Genomic DNA, 12,298 nt, shown 5'->3' with positions numbered 1-12,298 from the left:
GCCCCCTGTATGCATTCTACCTAACATCAATGAAAGAGTCCTCTTTGTATTTAGGGTTATCTTGGAAGGACATGATGATTACGGTCATGTGGACTTCTGGCCTTTAATCCATCAATGTAGGACATCACAGTGCTTTGATTAGGTGGTGGTGGTGCAGGTTGCCACCACAGAGAACCGGGAAAAATGCAGAAGAGGAAGTAGGGGTTAGTATGGATTATGGAGCCACCATGAAGAGTTATGATAATTAATTGAATATACAGAGCATCAGGATTAAACTAAAATTAAGTTACGAGAAGGCCATGTTTAAGTAATGTGTTTTCAGCAGTGTTTTAAAGTGCTCCACTGTATTAGCCTGACAAATTCCTATTGGCAGGCTATTCCAGATTTTAGGTGCTTGTTAACTTAAAGGCAAGTACTAAATAACTCTTTTTAAAAAGTCCTTCTTTAACTTACCATACGTGAGTCCCAACTAGGATTTTAACTTGCGTCAACACACCTTACAGATGCAGCAGGGCCAACTGCTTTTAAGCTTTGAACAGGTTGGAGAATGACTGACTGACTGACTGACTGACTGACTGACAGACTGACCGACCAAAGCCGTTCGGCAGATGGGTGGCTGGCCAAATCGACAGCTGACTGCGCAGATATCAATGACGTCATGACGCTAGCGAATCTCAAAATCACGTGACGGGCGCATTTGAAACAAGAGCGGCGCTTCGAAAGCTCGACATTTTGTCGACATGTCAGTATCGAGCAGCCCATCACTACTCTAAACTTTTTACTTCCGATGAGCACCCGTCGGCAGAGGCAGTGGATGTTTATTTGAAATCTATTAATTCATCAAAAGTCACAAAAACTGGCAGCCCCGGTCTCAACTGAAGAACTCAAAACCGCAGTAAGTGAGGGCTGGCCTCGGTACGTTAGGCTGGTGCAGGAAATGCGTGTGAAATAAAATCCGAAAGGCAGAAGACACGATGAGAGGTCTGGCCGCGGGAGATGCCGCTATTAACTCCACAGCTGCACAACTTGACTGCTGTAAACTCCCCCTTCCAGGTGATATAGAAGTAAGAAATCACTCCAAACGCAGTCTGAACTCAGAAAGGACTTTAATTCTTATTGCTGTGGTCTGTAAATGAAGTTAAATACATACGCTCAGTCACAACATCACATTCAAGTACTCATTTTAATTGCTCTGCACGTCTAACTTTAACATAACATACTTTTGAACCGCTTTATATTAAATTATCTAGAATAAACTTACTTTTCCGCAAGAACGCACAGCATTAATGGCTCAGGTTATATGGGAAAAGGACAAACTGATCGTACAACGTGCAGTAAGTAAACAAACGAACGAAAAAGATAACAAAGCATGAACTTTTACCCGGAAGTACATAAGAAAAAGTTCCACAAGTGCTTTCTAATATTCTGCCACTAGAGCTCGCCATTTAATCTGGCAAAGGACTTTATAACAAGAATCTTCCATAACCTAACAAAGCTGCTCTGTCCTTAAAGCTAATGACAATATTAAGAAATCGCCACTAAATCTCCATTTGTTCAAACCCAAATCTTTCCTCCCCCTCAGCCTTGCCATTCATTTAATACTGAGAGTGGCCACTAGAGGGGGCAGTTTGGCTACAGAAGAATCGGCTCACCTGTCAGCTCTGAAGGTCATGTGACTGTGTGATCGTGTCACCCTTATTTTGCTCTTAATTCATTTAAATCTTAATTAGTTTAAGATATAATATTTAAAGTTCTTTATTTCAGGTGTTTTATTCTTGTGTTTTTTCTTTATTCTTATTTCTTTTACACTGCACTGTATTCTCTTCTCCCCCCTTCACTGCTGACCTTTCCCATGTGTGTAATATGGCGGGTGTCCACTAGAGGGCGCCACTGCACTTCAGTCCCACCCCTCAGTCCTCCTGTTAAAGTCTCCATTCGTCAGACTCTCTGATTGTTTCTCATTCTCTCCTTTCATGTTTCACTGCTCAGGATTTCACTGAATGCTTTCTGCTTTTATCTTTTAGATTTCCTTTTTGTATAAATTGCTGTGTAATATTCAGAGTGGCCACAAGAGGCAGTAGTTTGGCGACTGACCAATCAGTGACCCCTTCTGTCCATTCGTTGTCTTTCTTATCCGCTTTTCAATTTCAGGTTTGTGGACAAGGTCGGCCAACCCAGGACGGGGTGCCAGTCCACCTCAAAGCCACACATGTGCACCCATATCAAGTGTGTGCCAACTCAACAAAGAATTCATTTTGTGAAGATGTTGGAGCTTTCAGGGTACCAAGAGTGACAAATATGGGGACAAGGAGGAGGTTCAGTTTAACTTTTAATGTGACATCAACTAAAACACCAAACTCTGTCAGTATGGCCGACATCTGACTGACCGGTGAGTCCTCATCTTCAGACATTCACAGTGAATTCATTCTGAAGTGAAGGACCCTTTGAGTGACCAATGGAGGGTCAGAAAATGTCTGGTGAGTGGACAACACTCCAGTCCCATCTGTCACTCTCTGCTCCTACATATAGTCACTATTCAAGAGCTCTCGATACTGAGTCTGTATAGCGCCTTTCAGTTGTGCTGATCCAGCAGGACCACACGCCTGTCCTACTTAACAGGTGACATTCAGTGACACTTGGGGGCCTCAGTAGTTGTTGGGGTGTCAACCTGAAGGACATGTGGCTGTGAATCAACAGTGACCCCTGCTGGTCAGACTGGTATTTGTAGGTTTGAGGTGTCTCCACCACCTCACTATGACACACACATCTGACTGGCTACTCAAACCCAATAATAATGGAGACCCTGACAGCCACACTCGCCCCTCATTCTCATCCACAAATTCAACCAGAGAGGTGCACCCCTAACCAACCCATCCTTTTAAATTAATTTTCACCCCAAACTACAAACACAAAGAGGACCTGCGCTTGTGGGGACATCAAGTGACCGGTGGAGGGTACTGGTCAGTGGTCACATGGTGTTATTTGGCTGATTGTTACACTGGAGTTATGACTAACATAAAACCCTGGATAGAGGGGCTCAGTGAAGGAGGTGTTGAACCTGTGCAGGAGGGTCATTGTGTGTGAGACACTATAAAATGACAGAGAGCCAACAGTCCAGTCCAGATACACACCTATTCTGGGGCTGTAGGGGGCGCTGATTTCAGTCTCTATGCTATTGTGATACACAGAGTACTTGGAATGAGACCACCGCAAACTCCAGGACTTGTCGTTGTATCCAAGGCCGCACTCCACACCCCCTCCTTTCCTGCTCAGTCCTTTATATGCGACTCCAATCCTCATGAAGTCTCCACTGCACTCCACCTCCCAGTAACAGCGAGTCCCAGTCAGAGCCTCTCTGCACAGAACTTGAGGCCAGCTGTCAAATCTGTCAGGATGGTCAGGATATTTGGCTTTTGTCCCCTCACGTTTCAGCTTCTTGTTCCCTTCAGACAAACGGACGGCTCTGTGTGCCGTGTTGATGTCCAGTGTGAGGGGAAAAAAGTCTGAAAGGAAAGAAAAGAAAACGAGTGAAGAAATCTGGGAGTGTGTAACGGGAGTGGGGGCGGAGCACAACACAGACAATTAACAAGAACCAATGAGGAGCTGCGCTGATGAGACACTAATAGTATAGAGCTCATCTGATTGGACAGAATCTTTGGGGATTTAAAATAAAATTCTATAATCATTATAAATCAAAATCCCTTTTATTCTCCAGTACTTCGTGTGCAGGACTCTGACTTGGTAGATTTGGAGCTCCTTATAACGGAACACAACATCACAGACAAATAACAGAAATAACTGAAGCTGAAAAGACAAACTTCAAACCAAGTGGTAGAATAATCCAATTATAAAGGAGATGTGCTGATAGTGATGTGCCAGTGAGAGTGTGAGTGTGGAGTGTGTATTCCTGTGTCACACACACACATGTCCTCACACTGTACACACACACACCTTCACACAGTCTCTGACAGAACACATGAATACACACAGAAGACGGCTAAGTCACTGCTAGGAGAGGCTGTCGCTCTGGCTAAGAAACTCTGGAGGTGTCTGTTAGTTTGAGTTTGAATTGACTGAAACGTTTGGGAGTTTGTGTGAAGAAGTGCTGAGCTGCTGAGATGAGCCTGTGGTGGTCCTTATGACACGGTTAGTGACACGGGATGTCTACAGGTCTGCACAGATGAAGAGCACAGCAGACCTCACCACACGCTGTCATTTATTTATGGAGTGTGCCGTTGGTGAGCCAAACCAGACACCAATGGAGAATGTGATTACACGTTCAATTACGGCTTTGTGAAACTGAACAAGGATTGGCTGTGAAGTATTTAATTTCTTTATCTGGCGTAAGAAGTCCAATCGCCGCTGTGTCTTCTTAGTGATGTGGTGGTGTTCATGTCCCACCTGAGAGTGTTTGTGATTGTTGTGCTCTGAACTTTGAAGGAGTCCACCATATTGACTGCTGAATCATTCATTTCTAGTGTTTGAGGTTGTGACTGCTGTTTGTGAAAGTCAATGGCCATTTCCACTGACTCGGGGGTCTTAAGCAGCTGGGTGTTAAATGTCACCAAGACACAAGACGAGACCCCTCTTGTGTTTCATTATCATTAGTAATTAGACCAAAAACGGTGGTGTCATCAGTGAACTTAATGATTTAACTGAAGAATCAGTGGACCTGCAGTCATTGGGGTACAAGGAGTAAAGTAAGGGGGCCGCCCACAGCCTTGAAGGGCACCTGTGCTGATACAGAGACAGTCTGAGAGGTGGGAGTCCACACAAACATACTAATGTAGCAGCAGACTCCAGCACCTTTGACTTGTTGTGATGATCAGCATCTCTAACTGCTCTGTAAATCAGAAACCCAGCAGTTCTAATGTATAGTCAGGAACTGATGCAGTAAGCCAGGTGTCCACACAGCAATACACTGAGCAGAGAGAATAATCCTTACTGGGGCTGAGAAGAAGATGAAGTTCATCTGTTTTGGGCCTCAGTGGTCTGACGTTGATAAAACTAGTAAGGGAAGGGGCACTCGACAAGCGCGTCTCCTGAACCCCACGAGAGACCCTGAGCATGTCCTCCTTCTCCTCTTCAGGTGGGAGTTACCTGGCTGGGAGTCCGAGTCTGCAGTCGGAGGTTCATAAATGCTAAATCTGTATGAAAGTGTCCTTTATCAGTGGAGAGGAAATAAAATCCAATCACAATAGACAGGAGCTGATCTTGTGTGTATGTAATCCTCATATTGTAACAAAAGGCAAAGTTAACAGAAAAACAACACATCAGCAGGGAGCAAACAAGTGTGGCTGCCCTGATCAGTGCCATCATTATGAGGTCACCGTCGAGGTCAGAGTTCAAATGTACTGTCCACACAGTACAGGCTTTATTAAATGACACTTTGATTGTCACAGTCCACCTCTTTAGTTTAAAATCAATCCACTGTCACACTTCATCACAAAGTGACAGCTCGATGATTTACAGGCCAGCAAACAAGACGGCAATTGAGTATTGAGAGATGTGAAGTTCATGAAGAAAATCATCATGGAGTGAACTGAAGCTACTCAATCATTAAAGGAGACAATATCATTCAGTAGAAATGAACTTTAAAATCAAAAGATGTGGTTTCAGAATAATAGGAGATGTGAAGAAGAGGAACAGAACTGTCAAAACTCAATTCGGGACAGCATGATGGTTGAGGGGTTGGAGCTGCGGCCTCACAGATTGATCTTCACGACATTGAATTTGGCGCCCAGTGGATGTCTATGTCAGGTCAGCGTGTTCTTCTCATCTAACTCCTGGTTTTCTTCACACAATCCACAGACATGCATGTTGGGTGAATTGGCGACTCTGAATTGGCCTTGTGTGGTTGTGAGCACCTGACTTAACACAACACAGCCTGAACTGGATTAAACCAGTTTGACAATGTTGTGTTAAAAATCTCTGCAATGTAAACCCACCACTGCCATGACGGTCCTCACCTAAAGGATTATTAGGAACACCTGTTCAATTTCTCATTAATGCAATTATCTAATCAACCAATCACATGGCAGTTGCTTCAATGCCTTTAGGGGTGTGGTCCTGGTCAAGACAATCTCCTGAACTCCAAACTGAATGTCAGAATGGGAAAGAAAGGTGATTTAAGCAATTTTGAGCGTGGCATAGTTGTTGGTGCCAGACGGGCCGGTCTGAGTATTTCACAATCTGCTCAGTTACTGGGATTTTCACGCACAACCATTTCTAGGGTTTACAAAGAATGGTGTGAAAAGGGAAAAACATCCAGTATGCGGCAGTCCTGTGGGCGAAAATGCCTTGTTGATGCTAGAGGTCAGAGGAGAATGAATGGGCCGACTGATTCAAGCTGATAGAAGAGCAACTTTGACTGAAATAACCACTCGTTACAACCGAGGTATGCAGTAAAGCATTTGTGAAGCCACAACATGCACAACCTTGAGGCGGATGGGCTACAACAGCAGAAGACCCCACCGGATACCACTCATCTCCACTACAAATAGGAAAAAGAGGCTACAATTTGCACGAGCTCACCAAAATTGGACAGTTGAAGACTGGAAAAATGTTGCCTGGTCTGATGAGTCTCGATTTCTGTTGAGACATTCAAATGGTAGAGTCAGAATTTGGCGTAAACAGAATGAGAACATGGATCCATCATGCCTTGTTACCACTGTGCAGGCTGGTGGTGGTGGTGTAATGGTGTGGGGGATGTTTTCTTGGCACACTTTAGGCCCCTTAGTGCCAATTGGGCATCGTTTAAATGCCATGGGCTACCTAAGCATTGTTTCTGACCATGTCCATCCCTTCATGACCACCATGTACCCATCCTCTGATGGCTACTTTCAGCAGGATAATGCACCATGTCACAAAGCTCGAATCATTTCAAACTGGTTTCTTGAACATGACAATGAGTTCACTGTACTAAAATGGCCCCCACAGTCACCAGATCTCAACCCAATAGAGCATCTTTGGGATGGGGTGGAACGGGAGCTTCGTGCACTGGATGTCCACTTCAGAACATTATATTGTGATTTCCACCAAATTTGGGTGGTCTTTTTTGTATGTTCTGGAGGATCCATGATCCCCACTTCAGACAGAGCTTTGTGACGTTTGCCCCAGAATGTCTTGATGATCCTCTCATTTTATTGTGCCCTGCACAGATTCAGCACAGCAGCCCCCTAACATTAATGAGCCTCCTACATGTTTGGTGTTTTTTCTTTGAACACTCGTTTTGTTTTCTGTGGACACAGAGCTGCTGTGACTTACTGTAAAGCTCTCATTTAGTTTCATCAGTCCAAAGGAACTTCTCAAGCACTGTGGAGTGTCAACATGTGTTTTAGAAAACTCCAGTTAGTTATTCATTTTATTTTTTACTCTGTCTTTCATTTTATTTTTTACTCTGTCTTTCAGAAGTGGGATCATCTACCATGGAGCCCTCTTCTATTCAGTAAGTGATTAATGGAGCTACTTGAAGCTGTTGTACTTTGATCTTGGAGGTCAGCCTAAATCTGTTCTGATGTTTGCCTTGGTTCTTTCTCCACCACTGAAGCTCTCCTTCTGTTCAATTGGGGGTCCATTTTCAATCTGCAGCAGCATTCAGTGTGCTTGGCTACAGACCAATGGACCTTCAACTTCTTGATGTTAGTTACTGAGGCCACAGGAATATGAAGCTCTGTGGAGATGGCCTTTTAGCCTTTACCATGACCATGCTGGGCTCTGACCTTCTTCATTTCCTCCTCTTCTCTTATCCATGTCCAATGTGATGCACACAATGACTCAGCAAAGCTTTGTGAGGGCTGAGTGACTGAAGACCCCTGTGATTCTCATAGTGGACTGATTCTTATTCAATGATGCCTTTCAACATCTGATGGCTTCAACAAAATTATCTATGCCATCTTCTTTTGGTTTAATTCCTACAATGTGTTAAGTCATGAATTAATAACAAAGTTTCTGGTTTATGAAGAAAAGAACAGAGGATGCTGAGTACTTTTGTCAGCTTTCACTTATTTCACTTAAATTTGTGATTCTTTTTTAATCCAATTCTTTTGGCTGTGTCTGTAAATCTATATACTGTACATGTTTATGTTAATGGTGGTGGACATTGTGCTTTTATTGTGTAACATGCTAAGTTTCTTTTTCTTTGAATGCCATGTGCTGTAGAAATGGATTTTTATTATTATCAATATTATAAGGGAATGACTGAAGTAGAAAAACATCAGAAAGGAGACACTGGAATACAAAAGAGGAAAACAGCAGGAAGTGCAAAGTAAAAATTAAGACAAAAGAAAAAGGACAAAGGACACTGAAGGTTAGGCTATTGTTAAAGGTGGATATGATGTAGTTGGCAGGATTTCATTTTTATTTTCCATGAGTTCAATGAGATCTATCTATCTATCTATCTATCTATCTATCTATCTATCTATCTATCTATCTATCTATCTATCTATCTATCTATCTATCTATCTATCTATCTATCTATCTATCTATTATATAGTGCCTTTCCCATCTGTCATTGTCTCTCTCTTTCTTTCTTTAGTGTGTTTCCTGTCATGTCTTATTATTATTTGACTGTCATTCTTATCCAAGGTGACTCCCATCATCTGAGATTCCATTGTTTCCTTTTCTTTTCTTTGTCCAATTGTAGTCCAGGCAGGTGAAGTGACTTGCTCAGGTCACACAGTGGTGTCAGTAGTGGGATTTGTAGCCAAACCTCAGAGTTTGTAGTCCAAAGTCTTTACCAAAACACACCACACTGCATTACTCCTTTATCTATTATATAGTGCCTTTCATGTATATCTGTCTATTATAGTGCCTTTCACATCTGTCTGCTGTATTTGTCTTTTACTTCTTTTGCTATTTGTCATTTTCTCTCTCTCTGTTATAATGTCTTTTCTATTATTTATTATTTTAGTGCACTTCTCATCTTTCTCTTATATAGTGCCTTTCATATTTTGTGTGATATTATGTCTTTCTCTTTGCTCTATCCATCTATCACATCATGTCTTTCCCATCTCTTACAGTATATAGTAACTTTAATATCTCTATATTATATAGCGCCTTTCATGTCTATCTCTCTACTGTTTCTATCTCTGATCTGCCCCCAGTAGTTTTGGTCCCCTTCCACTTTTTAAACACGAATTCCACTTTTCAGTCCAATAAGTGTAAACTGACCACTGAGACTGTCACCCGCCATTCTTATTCCACACAGCAGACTCTTTCTTTGTATTTTGACTTCACAGATTATTTGAAACAATAAATGAGATACCGATGGCTCACACAAAGTGATTCAGACCCTCATCTCATGTTTTGTTGCTCATTATCTGGAGGTAATAACTGCCATCAAGCCCTTCCTGTGGCTTTGGATGAGACTTCTACTCCTCTCACTGCCCACCCGGCCCACTCTTCTTGAAGTCTGATGGCCTTTTTCTCCCAGCTGTGACGTTCAGCTCTTTCCGTCGATATTGACTTGGATTCTGTTCAGGGCTCATAGCAGACACTTCACAACATTCCAGTGTCTTCTTTTCCCCCATTCTTGGTGGTCTCACCTTTGTGACATTCACTCCCAAACACCTTGATGATCTCCTGATTTCATTGTGGCCTTCACGGATTCAGCACTTCAACCTCAGACCATTAATGTCGTCACTTTGTCTTCAGTGGACACAGAGCTGCTGTGACTCACCATAAAGCTCTCATATTGTTTCTTCAGTCCAAAGGTTCTTCTCTAGCACTGTGGCTGATTAACACGCTGTTAACATGCCCAGTCTGTGTGTGTCCTTCACAAGTGGGGTCTTCTACCAATGAGCACACTGTCTTTGACACAGTAACAGATGGTGTGACTTGACGCTGTTGTCCTTTGATCTCGGAGGTCAGCCTGAGTCTCTCTTGATGTTTTCTTGTTTTTTTCTCCACCATTTAAACTCTTCTTTGGTTCAATCTGAGGTCAACTTTACTCTGGTGGTCTCATCAGGGAGGTGGGCTACAGTCCTGCGGACCCTCAAACATCTTGAGAATATTACCAGCTGTGCTCACTGGAACATGAAGCACCGTGGAGGTGGTCTTGTAGTCTTCATATTGACCACCCTTGGCTGTGACCTTCTTCATCTCCTCCTCTTCTCTTGTCCTCGTTCAGTGTGAGGCACACAATGACACAACACAGCAGAGTGAGGACTTGACTGAGTGACTGAAGACCCCGGTGACACTCATTAGAGGAATCTGTCAGCTGGAGATGTCACGAGAGTCCAATGAAGTCTTTGAACTTCTGAAGGACCCCAAATAATTTTCTCTGCCATTTTAATTTGTTTTCATGTTTAAAATTTGCAAAGTCGAGAACTCAAAGCAAAGTATCTGCTCTGTGGACTAAAGAATGGAGGATGACAAGGACTTTTGTCAGCTTTAACTTATTTCACATACAATTGTGCTTCATTTTTCAAATAATATTGTGTCTGTGTATAGAATAAAAAGTAAGTGCACCCTATGATGTGGATTTTCTTTTTTCTTTTCCTTATTGTACATTTTTGGACATATCAAGACTCGGGTTCAACTTTTGGCTTTGGTGATTCACTGCCTGAGTCTCCCTATCCCATAATGCACCAGTCACAGGACCCCCATAACTCTCAGCCCCTCAGTCACACAACACTCAGACTTTCTTATCCTAAGCCTGTCCTGCTCTATTAAAACTTCAATGATTTTTATTGTGATGATTCATTCAGTCAAAGCACAAACTCACATTTTAAAAAGTCATCTCTGCTCTGAGGTTCACGAGGCTGGAGGGCGAAAACTGGAGCTTCATGAGCTGAAAATAAAAAGAAAAGAGAAGAAGAATGGAAACTGTGAAGATGGCATTGTGGGATCTTAGTTTAGTTCTTAAATATGTGTTACTAATGAAGTACTGTTAAAATAAAACATTTATAAAATATACAAGGGCTGACAAATTAGGCCAGATGTCGATTTGAATATTCATATTAATAATAAATATACAGGGAGTCAGAGAGTATCGAGTCCCCTTCACTTTCTGCACACTTTACTGTGTTGTTGATTTAAATTTAAATGAATTAATGTGCCTTTTGTGCTCATCAGTCTACACTCAGTAACCCATAATGACAAAGTGAGCACAGGTCTTCAGAAAGGTCTGCACATTTATTACAAATCAAAACTGCAACATCTCCTTCCTAGAAGTATTCAGACACTTAATTCAGGTCTTTGTGGACAACCCTTTGGTGGTCTTCATGATTAACTGTCACCTCAAGCTTTACACTCCTGGATTTGGGCAGTTGATCCCATTCTTCCTGGCAGATCCTCTCAAACTCCGTTAGATTTCAAGGTAAGCATCTGTGAACTGCCATCTTCAGGTATCTCCACACACATTCTGTAGGATCCCAGTCTGGTCACTCAAGGAAACTCAGACTTGTGACAAGTTGTCTTGGCTGTAGTCTTCAGGTCATTGATCCATTGCCCAGTTTGAGATAGCAGATTCTTTTTCAGGTCCTCTCTGTATTTGACTGCACTTCTCCTTATCTCAATTCTGGTCTCTGTCCCCATAGCCTGATGCTGTCACCACCATCTTCACTGTAGAGATGGCATTAGGCAGGTGGTGAGCAGCGCCTGGTCCTCTCCAGACATCCTGCTTGGTCTTCTCTCTTAAGAGTTCAATGTTTGTCTCATCAGATCATTGACTCTTTCCCTTGATGCTCTCAGGCTGTCATTTGTCTTTTACTCGAGAGGATCTTCTTCCTGGTGTGGTAATGTCCAACCCCGTGCCTTACAATATTTAAGTTAAAGAAGCCTTAAACTGATCAGCGTTATTTATAAGGTTAAATGTATGCCATCGTAAAGGAAGTGCGCTTACCGTTTGTGCATTGAAGTCGCTGTTGCGGTAACTCAGGGCTGCCTGCCGGGTGAGCATTATGAGGCGTGGTGACTCTGGGCACACGTGGAGCTGTATCGTGACCAGTATGGGCTACCCCACTCTTGTTCAGTTTTACACGCTGATGTCCTAGCAGCCTGCCCAGCACAGATGGTTTAAGGTGCAGAGTTCCTGAAAGAGAAAGCCGGCACTTTCAGAGTCAGAGATGGGGATCCCATATTGTAAATAACTGAATTTACTTACTTGTGAGTCGGCAACTGGAGTGCTTGAGCTCAGCATCGCTGTTAGCAGTCCATGGGGGGTTTACACACGCGCGACCGGCAGGGGTTGAGTTTAAATCGAAAGTTACTCAGGGCGTGTCGTGGAGCGTGGCGTGAACATGCCAGCGTCTATCTGGTTAGGTGAGTGGAGTAGATGAGGTGGCAGATTGGCTGG

The 12,298-nt window shown here is 43.0% G+C and overlaps 2 protein-coding genes across 2 annotated transcripts in view; both read right to left on the bottom strand.

Moving 5' to 3' along the window:
• Window positions 1-2,982: 2,982 nt before the first annotated feature.
• LOC120529022 (stonustoxin subunit beta-like) lies at window positions 2,983-9,530 on the bottom strand (the record flags this gene model as incomplete). The annotated part of the gene is made up of 2 exons (XM_039753083.1): window positions 9,392-9,530; window positions 2,983-3,503 (listed from the first exon to the last, which is right to left on the bottom strand). Coding segments are annotated over exons 1-2 (660 nt in total), but the record flags the coding sequence as incomplete, so codon positions are not given.
• An 800-nt stretch (window positions 9,531-10,330) lies between these two features.
• The window catches only part of LOC120529021 (E3 ubiquitin/ISG15 ligase TRIM25-like), a 54,819-nt gene continuing 52,851 nt past the window's right edge, over window positions 10,331-12,298 (bottom strand). Inside the window, exons 5-7 of the mRNA XM_039753082.1 lie at window positions 11,846-12,034; window positions 10,760-10,792; window positions 10,331-10,356 (exon numbers count right to left, since the gene is read on the bottom strand). Of these exons, the coding sequence (XP_039609016.1) occupies window positions 10,331-10,356; window positions 10,760-10,792; window positions 11,846-12,034 (248 nt within the window). The remainder of the gene's footprint in view (window positions 10,357-10,759; window positions 10,793-11,845; window positions 12,035-12,298) is intronic.

The sequence above is a fragment of the Polypterus senegalus genome, chromosome 4 (genome assembly GCF_016835505.1).
Source record: "Polypterus senegalus isolate Bchr_013 chromosome 4, ASM1683550v1, whole genome shotgun sequence".
Taxonomy (NCBI): domain Eukaryota; kingdom Metazoa; phylum Chordata; class Cladistia; order Polypteriformes; family Polypteridae; genus Polypterus; species Polypterus senegalus.
Note: the sequence above shows the minus strand (reverse complement) of the source record. Positions and strands in the feature narration are given on the sequence as shown.